The sequence below is a fragment of the Centruroides sculpturatus genome, unplaced genomic scaffold (assembly GCF_000671375.1).
Source record: "Centruroides sculpturatus isolate CEXI.00-Female unplaced genomic scaffold, Cexi_2.0 scaffold1413, whole genome shotgun sequence".
Lineage (NCBI taxonomy): Eukaryota > Metazoa > Arthropoda > Arachnida > Scorpiones > Buthidae > Centruroides > Centruroides sculpturatus.
In genome coordinates, this window is record NW_019385550.1 from 65958 (window position 1) to 83903 (window position 17946).

A 17946-nucleotide genomic window follows, 5' to 3' on the forward strand; every position below is an offset into this window, starting at 1 on the left:
AAATGTAATTACGAATAAGTTTTTTCAAAAAACAGTAGAAAAAAAGTTACAAAAATGCTTGAAAACGGTAAAAATACCAAATAGATAAACCAAGTTCTCGCCGTTGTGCGACTCTAACGCCAGCTATCGGCAACCCGTCACATTAACTCTACTCTCAAGGACTAGTATATCTATCGATTCTGCTAGTGTGTAATCTATATTATAGTATATGTATATTTTTAAGTTAGTTTTGTGTATATTATACTGCTATACTTCGTAATTTCTTTGTTTTCCTTTGTCTGTTTAAATTACCACGTGAATTAGGTGTTGGAAGTCATTACGATATCGTTGCTTAAAGAGTGTGGTTGATGACGAGTTGTTACACAGCAGCAATTTCTTCCAATCTTCTTTATTACGAAGTCATTTTTATTGATAGATACAGTGAAACCCGATTAACTCCAAGTGATTTTTCTTCGCTATTATCTATAGTAGAGATTTACACGCCCATTGTACCGATTATTATAGTGATTCTTCATACAGTTTTATAATTTTCAGAATGTTCCCATTCACGGAATCAAACATATTTAGGACTATTCATCACATTTCTGTGTTCAAATAGGATCATTTATTAGAATTGTAAATACTCTATAATTATAAAATGAGCAGTTATAACATTGGTTGCCGTAACTTAAACAAACAAAATGGTTCTGCAGGGCGCCAAGTCTAAGCTGTAAGGTGGATGAGGCACGGCCTAGTTAGCTTCTGAATGTCCTCTTTGCTCTATGTGCTGGCGCTTTGTGTGGTTGTATCACACTTTGTCAATGTATTATCGTCTATCGTTGTGAGATAATGTTGACATCAATGGTGTGGTCGTTGCCCCAAGAAATCTTTATCCTTGAATTCCTTGGCCCAATTGTAACGGGTCTATCCGTAAACTGTATCCATTATAAATAAACCGATTTATTGACTTTCGGGCCAACGTATTAGTCAGAGATTAATACGTTGGCCACGTGGGGTTTACGAGTGTAACACCTAAATAGAGACCTCCCCTAGAAAATATGAGTTTAAAAGACTAAACTTCGTTATAATGACAAATAAAAACACTAAAATTATAATTTATATTTCTTATTGCTAAAATATAATGGGGGATAACAGTTGAATATTCTAATTTTAACTTGTTTCAACTTTGTCCTTTATTAAATTAATCAATGTCATTGTTGAAAGGATAGAATAAGAACACAATTCTTGTATAATTTAATGAAAACACGTCTAAGGCAGGGGAGTGAATCTTTATAAATAAGGACCCATCCACAGGTTCTTCACCTCTACACCAGTAGCGGATTAAAAACCACCCGGGTCCTAAATTTTAGTATCGATCTCACTGACCTTCTCCCTTCCCATCCTTTGTTGAATGGAATTAAGCCACGTTAAATAATACATTAATTGTGATTCCCAAAGTGTGCTCTATCGCTCTCTCGATGGGGGTAGGGTTTCGGTTTGGTTTTATATAGGTAACTGTCCTCCCATCTGTCAGGTGCACACCAACTATCTTACCCTTCTGGAGGACCCGGGATCGAATAAGGAAGGATCTAATACAAATTATTACATAAAAATATTTATTATTCCTTTATTTATTACGCAAATGCCATAAAATATTTTATGACACTCGTAATAAATAAATAAAAATGTATTTCCTAGAAAGTACTTTTTAAAAACGTGTTACTAATTTTATAGGGTAGATCACGCTCTGTTTTTTATAAAAAATTTATTTTATTTTAATTAAGTTCGATCAACTTTACGCTTCTATTCTTAAATCGCGCGGTTCCATTAATTAATTCCTCCCATACAGGGAATTACAGTTATTGACCCCGATAACTCACTTTATTTTGAATTTCGTTAAATTATTAACAATAAAACTTAACAATTATTTTAAAATACAATTCTGTATTATTTTTTTTTTTGGCCATTGCTTAATTGCGTTTTTATATATAAAATGGCGCCGAATTAATTGGGTTTTTAACGAAGTTTTAAAATTTTATTTTACATTTTTTTAAGTTCTAAATTCGTTCTTTTATGATTTTATACAGATTTTTTTTTTAAATTTTAATTACTTTTTTTAAAATGGTTTTTAAAGTGAAAATCTATTGAATATCTTCTTAGAAATTTCATTTTTGTACGTTTTTCCTTTAATTCTGCGTTTTTAAAATTGTTTTTTTTTTTTCAAACTGGCGTGTATTTTTTAAAATAAATTATATATTTCTTAATATAATAATTAATTTTATAATGTAATTTTATATAATTTATATCATTATAGAGTTGTATATTGAAAGGATGAATGAATGCTGGATGGGAGGATACTGGATGAATGGATGCAGGATAGGATGATACTGGATGAGAGGATGCTGGATGAGAGGATGCTGGATGAATGGATGCTGGATGAGAGGATGCTGGATGAATGGATGCTGGATGAATGGATGCTGGATGAATCGATGCTGGATAAAAGGATGCTGGCGTGAAAAACACCTTAACAGGCTTTTTATGCTTTATTTTATTTTATTTTATTTTTTAAACTTTAAATTGTTTTGAAAACATAATTTAATTCGTTTTTTTAATTTTTAAATATTTTTAAATTAATTTTTCTCTATTGTAAACTCGAATATTTCACCTTGAAGTTGAGAGTTTTTACTTATGAATTTTCTATATTCTTAATAATTCCAACGTCATTGTATATATATATATATATATAATGTCGTTGGAATATATATATATATATATATATATATATTTTATATAATTGGCACGCACTAATTTGAATTTTCTATTTTTCGTATAAAATAGATTATTTAAAATTCTATTTTCGTATAATTTAATCGTTGTTTACAAAAAGTTAAGATGGAACTATGCCTTATATAAGCTTAACCCATAACACAAAGGCTACACTGTGCTTTATAAAGGCTTAGTCAGGTATATCAAGGCTGAAATTTGCTGTATAATGATTTAAATAAATATATAAAGGTTAACTGAATATATGAAGGCTGCATTTTGAATTAAAGGAATTAAAGTTAATTGAAGGATGAATTAAATGATCTTTACAACCATTTAATTAAACATTTCTTTTTTTATTAATTGATCATTTAACTATTACACAATCCCACAGGAAAATTTTACTATTATTATACCTCATAAAATAAATACACAGGAAACAATTGAGAATAAAAGAATTTTCCTTAAATATAAATGAAACATTTATCGATTTTTATGAATATTATTATTATATTTTACATTTCATAATATAGATTTTATGTCACGTATTACATTGCCATTTCACCAGAATTACCTTGCGAAATAATCTTATATTCCTCAACGTCGTCGTTACTCAACCAGTGAATCGCGAACCATCTTTAAAGTCATTGGATCCAAGCAATTAGAGAAAATTACGTAAATTACGTAAATTACGTAGTATATAATAAAATTACGGGATGGAGAACAAGTACTAACCTACAGGTTAGGGCCTCCACAGCCTTTCTATTAAGGATGTTCATTGATAATCCGATAGACAAGAAAAGTTAATTAATTATTTAATTATAATTAATACGTAAATTTTCCTTATTTAATATCCTTGAACTTAAAACAATACGAAAAGAGTGACGTATTTCTGAATTTTCTTTTTCAACCGCCTATCACGAAATAATTCGACTCTGACGTCACGAATTTTCGCCCTATTTTTATAGACTAGCGAGAGTGATGTTATTTAGAAGTGCATTTACATCATGTGCCTGCTGTTCCTTTATTTGAATCAAGAAATTAAGGAAAAAGACGAATATTTAGTTATATTAGCCTTCAACAGGGACGAATACTATGAAAGACCAAGCAGATGTTGCCATTTTTGGGAGAAAAATCCGGAAATTGTCGGAGGTAAGACATGATTTTTAATAAATAATTTTATTTTAGGATCGTTAGGATGATTTAGAATGGTATTTATAACCCTACAGTGCTTAACTCTTCAGTTGCAATGGTTTAATTGTATCTTTAAGGCCCCCTAAAACATTTTAAGGCCCTACCAATGTAAGAAAGTACAAACAGCAATGGGCCTTTCTTTATATTGCGTGAAAACTATATCTTATGACTGGCTGCTTGGATATAAACATCCAAACAAGCGAGGTATCCCCCGTGGATTGTGTGATTCTGCCTCTGTTTAACATGATTAGATTGCTTGAGATGATTGCTTACTCATCACCATCAAGCAATCTACATCATCAAATAACCCCTGTTGTTATTAATTATTTAGTAGTTTAGAAAGTAGAACAAATTCTATTAATACCGAGCTTAACGAACTGTTCAGTCATTGAACAGCGATTAGAAGTTATCTAATTCATTCTGACATTTTGTGAATGTCCTATCTACAAATACGGGATTCTCAAAAGTCAGTTAACCATTGTAAGAACTCGCTATCTCGCATAACTATTTCAATTACTCACAAACTTTGCAAGGATTGCCGAAAATGAGATCCTTGCTTCCACACACGTGGAAAAACTGTCGAATTTCTTGCAAGAAAACACGGTTAACTGACTTTTAGGACCATCCTGTACTACTTAATAAATTTTGTTTACAAAAACTCTATAATTCAGGAATGGATTTCAAAGAAGGTAACGAAGGAGGAACGTGGCTAGCCATGGACATTCACGGAAAGATGGCCTGCATTTTGAATCAGATTAAACCAATTGAAAATTTTATTACAGAGAAAACATCAAGAGGTAAAATAAATATCAGTTATTAAATGTACGAATTTAATTCTTATATTGCAAACTATCCGCTTGAAGGTTTTCTAGTTGTGGATTATCTGAAAAGTCAAATGAGTGGACCGAATTATCTCCGAAATTTACAAAAACAATCCGACCAATACAACAATTTTGTTATGGTAACTGTAGATATAAGGTAGAAAAAATACTTTAAAGTATTTTTATAGCGAAGAATTACGTATTAATCATATAATTTGCAGGCCCTCGTTCGGTAAAGTGACAGGATCGTACTACACAAACTGCGAGGATGATCCTCCCTCCACTTTGCACTCAGGTAAAATACTTTGCTGCTCTTAAAATATGTTTTATATGAAGTTTGAGCATGAATTAATTTAGCATAATTGCTCTTTAGGCATTCACATTTTCGGCAACAGCGCTCCGAAAGCTCCTTGGAAGAAATTGAAAGTGGCTCGAAAGAAATTCAAAGAAGTATTACTCAGGAATAAGAGTCGCTCTAAGGATTTACTTATCGACGATCTCTTCAAAATGTTAAGAGATAATAAACAGTATGTATATAGAATTTATCTTCCTGTCTACATTTTTCTATAATATATATTTATATATTTTCTTGAAGATACTATCCGGACGAACAATTAATTAAAGATGGAGAAGGATTGTCTGAAAGTTTTCTAAGGCATTTCAGCGCAATTTACTTTAAAGATCATGAAAATTTATACGGATCGAGGTATTTTAGAATAAATTGTGTATTTTTGCCTATTCCGCTTACAGGGATGCCCAGAGATGAGGGGGAAAGGTGCTAATTGCCCTGGATTTAGTTTTATTCGTATACGGCAAAGTGACACGTGGATGATTCTGTCGAGTGGGATGCCTTCCGGAAGTCTTTAACAAGAAACTAGCTCCAATTTAAGTGTTACTAAATTAAAGAAAAACACAGAAAACTCATTATAGACCGCCCATTGACGAGGCACGAACCAATTTTTTTATCCACTCGGCTACTGGTGGGCCCCAGGAATTAGAACTCTCAACGAAATATTTTCTGCTTACTTCCTTTAATATAATAATTTAATTTGTTATATAGTCCTAATATATAATTTGCCTTAGCTCCCATTACCTTCTGGGCGGCCATGTCGGTTTGAATCCATAGTTTGATTTCTTTGCATGGTCGATTGTATAACTATAAGTTATATATTTCAGGACACATACAGTAATTTTAGTGGATCGATCGGGTAAAGTGGATTATGTGGAAAAAACTATGCAAGAACCGATAGATGTGTCGGCTGAAGAATCATGGATAACCACCCGATTGCATTTTACTATTCAAGACGATAGAAGAGTGGAATCGCGATTGTGACGGTGCGAAATTCCTCTATAATATTCGATAATATTAAGAATTGGTAATTAAGAAATATATTTATTTGCTGTGTCTTATATAGAAAAATAAAATACTTAAATACAAAAATAAAATTGGAGTAGTACTGTTGTTTAATAAGAGATGGCGGCCCGGCGACATGTCTTTTGCCAAATTGCTTAGTAATAAATTTATCCTTATAGCACGATAAAGAATCCGGCTACTCGTTTGGTATTTGAAATAATGATTATTATTTAACACTCGTTTAGTTTGTCTCCCTGCAAGGAGATATAACTAGATGTTACCCTTTTTTAACTCTCTCTGCTGTGTGGGCACTAAGAGGGCCTCTTGTTAGCAAGCTCATTATATGGATTTGGCCAGGTTCAAAATGGGGCTACCGAATGGTGAAAGAAGGTGCCCGACTTGTCTGGACATACCACTACGTGAAAAATTACGAAGCTTTTTTGGACCCATTCGGATTCAATTCCGGGCCCCCAGAGCGGTAGGCTGTCATCTTGACCACTCGGCCATACTTTAAAAAACTGAGAGCACAAGCTACAAAACAGGACATTATGCAAGAAGCTTCAAACTCTACTTCAAATTTCAATCGCCCACCAGTGGCCAAGCGGTTCCATCCCTGAACACTGTGAGTTTGGTCGCGCTAGGACAGGATGGTCAAGAGGGCTTTTTCCACGCCTGTAACTCCTAAATAGGGGCCAATTTCCCTTAAAATGACTTCCCGGAAGACATTCTCCTAGGCAGATTGCCCAGGTGTTGCGTTGCTATAACTTAACAAACAAACATCAAACTTCAATGTCGGATCAGCGCTCGCACATGGCGAGTAACTTGGCCTTGGAATAAGGTTTCGATCAACATCCAACGAAGTTGCACGGGGCAATGGAAGAAAATCGTTCATTAGTTTCTTTTATATTTGCAGAATAGGCTAGAAGTCATGAATTTTCTGTCATTTGTTGATAATGGAAATTGGGACCCCTTGGGGATTAAGTCCAGGTTTATTTGTTTACGGCAAAGCGATACACGAGCGATCTGACAAGAGATGACTCCCTCAGGACTTTCTATGGGAAACTGACCCCTATTTACATGTTACAAACGTGAATAAAACCCAGAAAAATCCACACAAACCAACCATCAAGTACCACTCTTTGGTGTTTTTCCACTTAGCCTTTGGTCACCACCGATGTAACTTATAATGTTTATAAACAACATATTTCGGTTTCTCAGAACTCGTTTAGAGAAAATTAAAAATTTCTCCTTTTGTGTGTCGAGGTGCCCCCTGTCGTTGACGCCCTTGGCAGATCGCTCCTACGCCTTACATAGGCTGCTTAGTGCGTTTTGCAGGCCCTGGTGCCATCTCTGGTCCTAGTTACATATAATAACTTTAATTATTTCTCTCGCCTGACAAACACCATTGTTTTTCGAATAACTCTATTCTTAATTTATTTCTTAATGCCCTTATATAAAAATTATTCGAAATATTAATTTATCTTCTCCATTCGGAATTCCCATCGGTGTTTATGGATACTAAATGGCCCAACGCGGTATTTATATACATTAAAACAATTGAGGCTTGAAATTTACAATATAGTCTCACAAGTTAAATTCGAGACGATATTATAGGGGTGTAAGCTACTAAAGGACAAATGTAAATTAAAACATGTTTATATAATTTTCTGTTTCTTACATTCTTTACACCAACACATTAACGAATGACTATGGCCTTACATAAGGTGCTTACACCCACAGGACCGCAATTAACACTGGCAGAGTCGACTATTTTTTTGAGGCTCCTCCCTGCCCTAGATTATGTAACTTGATTAAAAAGTGTCCCTCTGCATACCATTTTTACTTTACTTATTCCGAATTATAAAATTATAAATTAAAATATTAATATTTATCCTCTCTAATTATGGGGAGGATAAATATTAAAATTTTTCCGATGATATCAATGATGATACTGTAATTATCCTTTGAAAGTAGCTCCAAATAACCGTTATTATATGCTAATTTCTAGTGTTTACTTGAATGTTTTTATCATTAAAGAAGGGGAATGAATTTTCTCAAGGTCTTTGATTCTCAAGGTCACTTTTAACGACCTTTTAACGACAAGAGATGCTCTTAAATCTTCTCTCTTTTATTTGTAATATGAAAATTATGGTTATCTCGAAAATCCTTGAACTGCAAAACCCGGAAAAATGCTAATAATGCTAACAAAAACATTTTAAAATGTTACAATCGTGAACATTTATAGAAACATTACGACTGTGTTCTAGAAACTCGTTAGATTAAAAAACGATGTATATATAGGTCAAGACCGTACAACTGGAGTTTTGGGAGTTTAACCCCTCGCCTTTAGCAATTTAAATAGAAAAGATGTTACAATGTGTAAAATGTTTAATTTGTATCCGTTTACTCTATTGTATTATGTCGTGTTGTTCCTTAGTCCGCACTCTAATATGTCTATTGTACTATAGCAGAGATGAGCGAAATTTCTTGTGTTTTTTTTGTAACTCTTTCCGTCCTGTGGGGCTTCTTTTAGCAAGCCCATCATGTGTTCGGCCAGGCCCACAATGGGGCAGCCAGATGGACCTTTTCTGGTTGCTGCCCCGTCAAAAACTTATAGTGAACTTTATAGGTTTTTTGACGGGCCTCACGTATGGCCCGTCAAATTGGAATTGAAGGCTTTAAGCCTGCTTAATACTAACATACTTCCATAACTGCCGGTAAACTAGGTACGATATAGCGCTACCTAATACTGTTAAATAGTAGTATTTTTCGTAATCTCTGAATTAACTAATGTAAGACTTTGCATTTCAAAGGACATTGTTCCCATTGTTCCCATCTTTTTATCTTCGATTATGCCTAAGTTTCGCACTTTTACCTTAGTACTGAAAAGGTCATTTTTACCAATAAATCGTGTAATTCTCAAAAACCTCAAAGTTTTGTGTAGCATTTTACAGTCGACTCCCCTATAACACTGTTGATAATTCGGTTTTATATGAATTCCATGTTGTACGATTCACTTAGATTTTACAAATACTTGAGCCGTTCACAGCCCGGCATACTTATTTGTAAAATTTAAGTGACTCGTACAACATGAAATTCACATAAAACGGAATTATCAACAGTGTTATGGGGGGTCGACTGTACTTTAAATAATTTTTATCGCGAGAGAATCTTCGGTTTGGGTCCACATTAGATTTATAGCGAATTTCAGGGGCAAACAAACGGTGGGTTTATATTGAAATTTGACTGTACAGTATTAACATTATTAAAGGCGCAAAAGAGATCTTGCCAATATTTATAATCTATAACTTAAAATTTCAGAGACACTCAAGGCAATTATTATCATTTCTGCTACAATTCTACAATTTATTGATTATAATAACATTAAAAAATACCGATAACCAATTAGAAATTTAACAGTAATTTAATTATTATTAAAGAACTATTAGAATTACGCGATATTTTAGTAAATAATACAACTACAGTCAAACCTACGAACAACGGTTATATAAATGGCCGCTGTTTTAGATGTGGCCGTTATTGGAGTTTGGACTATATACTATCTATTTACAATTATTTCAAAATTTCAAGAGAAATAATTAATTAAAGTTACATTAAAGATGAGAATTTATCATGTATTGTTCTTTCATAGTAAAATACATCCGAGTCGTTATCCACGATGGCTCGCGTGAAATGGTAATTGGCTCTTGCATGGTCTTCTCTATGTAATCCACATTGCCATCTCGATCGACGATAATCACTGTATGTGTCCTGTAAATTGTAAATTGTAATGTTTAACGCTGTAAAACATGAACGATATTCGAAATTTAACGAAATTTTACCTCGTTCCGTACCAACTGTCCATATCCTTGACAAAAATGGAACTTAGTTGCCTTAATGTTTCTTCCGTTCTTCCTTCGGCATCGCTTATTAGTTGTTCGTCGGGTCCATACCTTAATATATAAATTAAATACATTTGTGATTATTATATGGATTGGATTATTTGTTTGGACTCGGAGACTCGGAGAATAGAATTAGATAATATGCTTTAATACATTAAATGTACTGTACGAGTGCATTTCACAGGCTGATCACCAATAGTGTTTACTTAATACGATCATATGCTACATAACCACTTCCAGTTTGCCGTAAGTTGTCCATACACGATTTAGTAGATTCCAATGGCGAATCCGCAAGTACCCAATGGGGGACTAACTAAAAAATTAAATATATTCTAATAATTAATAAGTATAGCACCTTTTTATTCTTTAAAACTTTTTCGTCTAAATTAAGAAGGTTTCTTGGTAGCGAGTCCATTGTGTGGATTCGGGTAAATGTCATCTTTGCAATCAACCTTATGGCACGGGTGCTCGAAGTGGCAAGTTGGCAAGCAGTCTTCGTACATGTTGCCAATTGTCTTGCATAAAAAAAAAAAAAATACAACGCCTTCCTTTATTGTACAATATTGATGAAAAGAGGATGGGAAGACAATGCATTCAACGGAGGACGTTGGCAACCATTACGACTGTTGCCAACGTCCTCCATTTCTTTCAATGGAAAGCGTTGCCAACGTTCTCCATTGAATGTATTGTCTTACTCTATTGGTGATGTCGCTTGTGCCTAAAATCTCCATTGATATATCTTATTAAACAACGTACTGAGTGTCATCTTTCAGCATCTCGAACAAATCCTGAATAAGTGATTCTTTACTGGTTATTTTACCATGTCGATGTAGGACCTCCGCGAATTTCTTTTTAGCAGCTCCAAGTTTTTCCCACGGATGACTAGGGACACAATTGCCAAATACGTGACATCCTGAAAACAAGTACTGTATTACTTTTCCGATTAAATATTTAAAAAAAAACGAAAAATTTTAATAGATATTTACGAAACCACTTACCCGACGGTAAGACAATGGGTATCTGTTTCCCCGAATTTGTGTAATAACAGGCTTTTACTTTACGTAATGTAGGTCTAATGTATAAATTAAAACCAGTCAAGATTTTAGATAATAAAATTAACAAATACAATATTAAATTCTTTAGGTAAATTAAACTAAGAATTTTATCCAAAATAAACATTTAACGTTGACTAGAGTATAGAATATAAGGGTATAAGTAGTGTTTTAAAATAGGTAATAACGTTTGTTAACTATTCTATATTATATATGACATGGCAAATGGTTCCTAATCCAGCCCGGGGCCTCATAAAAATGTACGACTTCACCTCGGGTCCCATACAAGTGTATTACTCTACCCGTGTCTCTTACAACTGAATGACTATCCTGAGCCCCATACGCTTGTTTGGGGCTCAGGATACATTAGATAGGAACCATCACGTGCCCTTAATTTATCTCCGGGTACAGGAAAAATTTCCTGATCACCCTCTCGACGGACCTGCTTATAATTATGACAATAGTCACCATAATTTATATACAGATGATCGTTTTATATAAGAGATGAGATCATAAGGAATTATTATAGACGAGGAGGAAGTTAAAGCCGAAATTTATAAGACAGGGGTTAATTCTCAATTACTGTTAAAGAAACCTTGAGAACTAGTTGTTAAGAGGAAAAATATTCGACTTGTAAATAGAGATGAGACGAGATAGCTATGATAGAAAGAATGATAATACTACAAAATTCGACTTACATTCTATTAGGTATGTAAATGATTACAGTATTGTAGGCCAGATAATGCCATCAGAATTCCATAATATCGCTACCCCAGTATCCTATAAAAAGGATGGAGAAGCTAACTGTGTTTAGGTTTTCAATACGCCTATTGTTTGGAAATTTTCGAATTATCAGGTATGCCTGTACGACATAATCAAAGACATCACGCGTTGCTAACGTAATTTGATGAGAGCCGCATCATCGGACTGAGGGAAGCACGATGTCTCTATATCGTTGGCAAGAGAGTAACGGAACCATTAGCATCCTGTCGCGTATGTATACAGCTAAGCGATAACTTACACCGAATTGCTCCTTGACCTGGTCAGGCGACCCGGTACCTTTGACCTTTGTCGTCTTTGTCTACAACTTCAGTTAAGCACGTTCACATCGGGTTAGAGTGTAAGAAGGTCCAGTAGTGAGCACTTCAATTTTTCCTTTGCTGCTGAACGGCACACTGCCCTACTTTTTAAATTTTTATCCCATCTGGGCACTAAGATGATCTTTTATCCATATCCGTTCGGAGTACTGTGATAATGAGGGATGGGATCCGACATATCCTCGTCTTATTGTCCGTGAAAGATTCTCGAAGCAGCTCGTCCGGATGGCTTACCAGTGCCCGAATAGATAAAACTATTGAACACTGGTCGTAGGTTCTCTCATGGCAACGGGCTGACCACGTGAAGTTTTCCGGGTTTTATTCGCGTAACATGTAAATAGGGGTTTAGAAAATTCTTCCCGGTAGGCAGATCGCTCACGGATCGAGTTGACGTAAACAAATAAACCAATTGTGACGTCTCGATTTGCGTGACATTTAATATTAGAAGCTGTAATTTCGATCCATCTCCATACTAATATGTATCAAAGAATTACTCCCTCCTTAAGATTTTTACATTTTTGTATTGGAGACCTTGAAACGTCAAGAAATGCTTTTGTCTGTAAGGATGTTAATGTGTGTGGGGGTCGGATATTTTAACACAAAGCCAAACAGTTTGACTCGTGATACCGGCAACAGCAAAAGGGTCAGGGATATTCATTTCGTTATCAAATGTAACATGCCTACGCAACATTTACGTAAATAGATGTTGTGTACATTTGTTTTATATACTAGTATGTATAATGAAAATAGATTATACCTCGAGTATATATACAGAATACGCTGAGGACAACTCTTATTTGCTAGTGGTACCCTATTTGCCATTCCAGTAGTATAAAAACGATTCTGAAAATAAGTTGATATTCTTTCATTCTACTCGTAGATCATGAGATATTCAGAAAAAAAGGGAACAAGGAGGAATGAACGTCTATTTGGACGGTGAAAAAATAGAAGTCAACGAGTTCACGTACCTTGGAAGAATAATTACTTCACAGGAAAGGAGTGGAAAAGACGTTACAGTGAGAATAGACCAAGAACAATAGGCATTCTATGGGAAACGACATACGGGACTGAGAGAAAGAGGAATGAGGATGTTTTGGAAGAGGTGACAGAGAAAAGACAGATTTCCAGAACGATAGAGGAAAGGAAAAATCACACGAGTGACCAACTAATTCGACAGTCGGAATGGATGAATGGGAAAGATAGAGAGCAAAAGGGAACGTGGAAGATCCGTAATAACTCGTCGAGATATTACGGAAAAGATCTTACCAACAGATAAAAGAGCGAACAGAAAAGCTATATGACTGCACACATCCACGTTTACCCACCAACCATTGGTATTCTTTTATTACCGAAAGAGAATATACAGGCCCTCAATTATCATATAAAATTATTTAAAATCTCATAATAAAAATAATTTTATCGTAATTTACCTGATATCTACTGTTATCATTGTAAAATCATCATATACGTTAGATTCTTTTTGCAAATTATAGAGAAAGGTTGGACCGTCTAACCTGCTTTTCAGATAATCTACCACTAGAAAACCTAAAGAAAACGGTGCAATATAGTAGTATATATTAAGCTATCTTCATTTTTATCTAAATTACTATCATAAAGTTCAATTTGTAAAACAGAAATTACCTCTAGAACGTTTTCTAACCGCTGTTGTAGATTTCAAAGGTTTTATTATATTAAGAATATGAGAAATTTTTCCTTCGGTGTTCATGGCTAACCATGTTCCTCCTTCTTTACCTTCTTCTAAATCCATACCTAACGAACGATAATAGAAGATAATAAAGAGCTTAAAGTTTAAAATAAACATTTAATATAATACTTACCTCCGATTATATCCGGATCCTTTTCCCAAAAGTGACAACACGAACTCGGTCTATCGAGAAATTCATCTCGGTTACTTGCCAGAATGACCAAATAATCGTCTTTATCTAAAGGATTAGGCACAACGTAAAGCAACAAGAGACACATATTTAATGTCTAAAAGGGAGAATACCAGATATATTTGCATGCAAAACAGTTTAAGGAAGAAAAAAGCGAATGTTGTATATACTTTCTTAAGGTCAACGAGATTTGTCTATGACAGAAGAAGGTAATCCTGTTCGAATAGATGGCATAAATTATGCTTAACTTTCACCGACCAACAACACTTCACATCTTATAAAAATAATAATAAAATACATATCAGACTATGAGATGAATAATCACATCATTGTATTATTATTCTTAAGAGTTTATTAAATGTTTTTTTTTGATGGAAAATTCTTAAAAATTTACTAAAATATTGGATAAGGAAAAAGCGTTTTATCCTGTAGATAATTTTTGCATTAATTACGAATTTAATTATAATATCAATTTAATTAAAAAAGAACTTAACAATAGAATAAGAAACTTTTGTAATTTTCTCACGGCCAGTAAGACGTATAAAGAAACTTTTAATATTTAAAAAAAATTACTATAGAATTCCAATTATATATCGTATTTTACACATATAACACTCTAAAATAGATACAAAAATCGCCCCTCTTCTTATATACGAGGTTGCGAGCCCTTACTCAACTCTTGAAATTGTTACTATTTAATTTAATGTACAGTAGACCTCCCTATAACGCGGGTACCAATAACGTAGATTCCTATGACGAGGCGAAAAAATTGCGTCAGTATTCGTACAAAGACGCTAAAGGGGACGCGTAAAACGCGGTAAAACGTCATCGTCAACTCGTCATCGCGGACGAGCAGCCGAACTATTTTCCGCCGTCTAGCGCCACTCTACGGAGAGTTTAGGCGGGTAAGTTAAGTTTAACTATCGTCTGTACAGTATTATATACAAATTATATATAAATTAGGTACTGTACATATAATTATATATTAACTTAATTTATTTTAACTTTATTATAATTATATGTATAGTTTCCTCCGTCTAGCGCCACGCTACGGAAAGTTTAGGCGAGCTATCGTCTGTACAGTATGTAAATTAGGTACCGTAAGTCTAATACAGTACGGTAATTTTATAAATTTCTTGTGAAAGAAACATTTCTTATTCAACGGCCATTAAAATTATTTATATTAATGATGTCTCCAACGGTCAACGAAGTTTTCGCAGAAAAATAACATCAGAAATCGCGACCGCGGTTTGCTGCGCTGTTCCGCGACGAAAACAAGCTTGAGCAACGGCGATGTCGAACGGTGCACACTCGGTAAGTAATCCTACAATTTTTTGTTTATAGCGTAGTTTATACGGATTATTTCCAAAAAAAAAATATACGTATTTTGGAAATGTTAAGTCGAATTAATCTAGAATCGATTAATTTTATGGAAGAAAACCTTTCACACAACCGTAGTCCGTAAACTTCACACGTGTCAAACACATGAGCCAATCACAGCCCAAGGATTCCTACAACGCGAAATTCGTATAACGAGGAACGTATCTTCGCGTTATGGGGGGGTCTACTGTAATATTATTAATATTACACGGATGCTGGTGATTAAAGGTGGAGAGGGTGAGGAGATAAAGATGGTGAAATCCTCACTAACAGAAGAAGTTTTTAAGGAAAAAAACACAAAGAAATTACTTTGACAATGTAATTTATATCAGAAAAAATGCTAAAATTAAATGTCCAGTGTTTTATGTTATAAGCGAACACCTACTGTGTTCAGTGGGTGTTCGCTTATAACATAAAACACTGGACTTAAAAACTTCTTCTGTTAGTGAGGATTTCACCATCTTTATCTCCTCACCCTCTCCACCTTTAATCACCAGCATCCGTGTCTTTCATATACAAGCCACCATCCTGAGATATTAAGCGAAATATGCGCCAACGCATACACATACATACCTACATACCCACGGATTTTCATGTATCCACCTGATATAAGAAGGACGAACGACAATGGGAAGCTACAGGTAAATTTCAGACCCACTGACACAATTGGGCTGAAATTCGGAAATTTCAGCCCAATTAATATAAATACAAGAATTATTTTTATATATAGTTTATGTTGTATACTTTATTTATATATTTTTAACAGAAGAATACGTAGGATTTTCGCTTGTAAATCATTTCAGACAACAAGACATAAATTATTCGATAAAACAGGTTGGCCTCAAAGGCTTGAAAAATGTATTCGTCAGGCATTTAGAACGTATTAGAGAGTAGTGATTAATACGTTCTATTGTAAAAATTTTATTAATCGAATAAGCATATTTTATTAATTTAGTAAACGTAAACAAAAAAAATTACGAAGAATACCACGGTATTTATCATTATTCTAATCGTTTTCCTATATTAATTTATGTTTAAGAAGGTTAAATTCTTTCATTAAAACGATATAAACTGACATGTTTTCCTATTATTTATATTCCAAGAATGAAATTTTTTTTCATACATTACTTCATTCTTGTCGTTAATAATTACAGATACAGTGAATAGAATTAATAATTTTATTCATTGCCTCTAATTAATCATCGTATTACCTTTTCTCGAACACTCCTTTTCCTCATAAATTATATAGACTTTTATATATTATGTTTGTGAAGTAGGTCAGTGTCGTGAGTGTATTTAAACTGTGTAAGAAGTACTTGAATTAGGTGACGATTAATCTTAGAATTTATTCACTTTTATCCATGACAGAAAACATTGATAACCTTAATTAAATGATGATCCTAATTGGAAAAACTCTTATTGAAATCCTTATAAAACGTTACGTATCACCCTCTCCAATCCCTCACTCCCTCAACTCCTCAGTCAGTTTTAATAAACGTAAAAGAAATTACTAAAGATTTTCGTAATGAATTCTAGGAAATCGAATTGTATGAAGAAACAAATAACCGTTTGTTATTCTTTCCTTTTACTTTTTTTCTTATCTTCTCTTCGTCAATTGTTATTCTTTTTTAAGGCCATTTCTTGTTCTATTTCCTTCTATAAGCATGTTTTTTCTTCTTCTTTTTTTGCGATTAAATGCGTAATTAATACAATATTTTATAATTAAAATCATTCACGGAGTGGCTAAATATTTACGTAAATAAATAATACAAAAGGTACGAATGTTATTTCGCCTGAAAAACAAATTGTGATAGTAATACAGTAGACCACCCCTATAACACTGTTGATAATTCCGTTTTATATGAATTCCATGTTGTACGAGTCACTTAGATTTTGTGCCGGGCTGTGAACGGTTCACGTATTTGTAAAATCTAAGTGACTCGTACAACACGGAATTCATATAACACGGAATTATCTACAGTGTTATAGGGGGGTCTACTTATTTGCTAGCTTTACGCGTAAAAATCTAATACCAATAATTAAATATACAATTGAATACGTGTAGAATGCGCTTCCGTATTCCTTACAGACGTAATTTCAGATTTTTATTATTAAATCATTACTTTTTATCCTCCTATTTAACTGTTACAAACGTAAAGCCCGGAAAACCCCATTGGCGAGGTATTCGGGGGTTTTATGTATGCATTTATATGTGTGTGTGGGGGGAAGGCAGGATTTCGTTCACCCACTTTAAAACTTATTAACTCCCGTGTTTTTTGTCGAAAATTTTCGAAATTCTGCAGGGAGGTTGGCGTAATATGGGCATTGTTGCTATTAAATTTTGTTGGTTAAAGGTCGAGGGTGTGGGGAGATATGGGGGTGGTCACTTGTCGTATCTCGAGTGCGATTGAACTTAAGATTTTACACGTTATTAGCATTTAAAAGTTATGCTGCATTTTTTAAATAATATAAATAACATTTTAATAAGAATATTTACAATATATTTACA

General features: G+C 33.8%; 2 protein-coding genes across 2 annotated transcripts; one reads left to right on the forward strand and one right to left on the reverse strand.

Annotated features, from left to right (window-relative positions):
• Positions 1 to 3603: 3603 nt before the first annotated feature.
• LOC111640024 (transport and Golgi organization 2 homolog) lies at positions 3604 to 6104 on the forward strand. Its single transcript, XM_023386029.1, has 7 exons — positions 3604 to 3894; positions 4608 to 4733; positions 4800 to 4914; positions 4979 to 5052; positions 5131 to 5284; positions 5353 to 5463; positions 5934 to 6104. The coding sequence occupies exons 1-7, from the start codon at positions 3750 to 3752 to the stop codon at positions 6088 to 6090; spliced, it is 882 nt and encodes a 293-aa protein (XP_023241797.1). The 5' UTR covers positions 3604 to 3749; the 3' UTR covers positions 6091 to 6104.
• A 3451-nt stretch (positions 6105 to 9555) lies between these two features.
• Positions 9556 to 14145, reverse strand: LOC111640022 (transport and Golgi organization protein 2 homolog). Its single transcript, XM_023386026.1, has 7 exons — positions 14001 to 14145; positions 13804 to 13932; positions 13593 to 13707; positions 11012 to 11085; positions 10770 to 10926; positions 9954 to 10064; positions 9556 to 9882 (listed from the first exon to the last, which is right to left on the reverse strand). The coding sequence occupies exons 1-7, from the start codon at positions 14143 to 14145 to the stop codon at positions 9726 to 9728; spliced, it is 888 nt and encodes a 295-aa protein (XP_023241794.1). The 3' UTR covers positions 9556 to 9725.
• Positions 14146 to 17946: the final 3801 nt, after the last annotated feature.

Excerpts from the sequence above, each read along its gene's own strand:
- LOC111640024 (XM_023386029.1), top strand. The coding sequence starts at position 3,750 with ATGTGCCTGCTGTTCCTTTATTTGAATCAAGAAATTAAGGAAAAAGAC. Across the intron at positions 3,895-4,607 it reads AAATCCGGAAATTGTCGGAG|GAATGGATTTCAAAGAAGGT; the intron begins GTAAGACATGAT and ends TCTATAATTCAG. Across the intron at positions 4,734-4,799 it reads TACAGAGAAAACATCAAGAG|GTTTTCTAGTTGTGGATTAT; the intron begins GTAAAATAAATA and ends ATCCGCTTGAAG.
- LOC111640022 (XM_023386026.1), bottom strand. The coding sequence starts at position 14,145 with ATGTGTCTCTTGTTGCTTTACGTTGTGCCTAATCCTTTAGATAAAGAC. Across the intron at positions 13,933-14,000 it reads GGATCCGGATATAATCGGAG|GTATGGATTTAGAAGAAGGT; the intron begins GTAAGTATTATA and ends ATCGTTCGTTAG. Across the intron at positions 10,065-10,769 it reads ATGCTGAAAGATGACACTCA|GTATGGACCCGACGAACAAC; the intron begins GTACGTTGTTTA and ends TTATATATTAAG.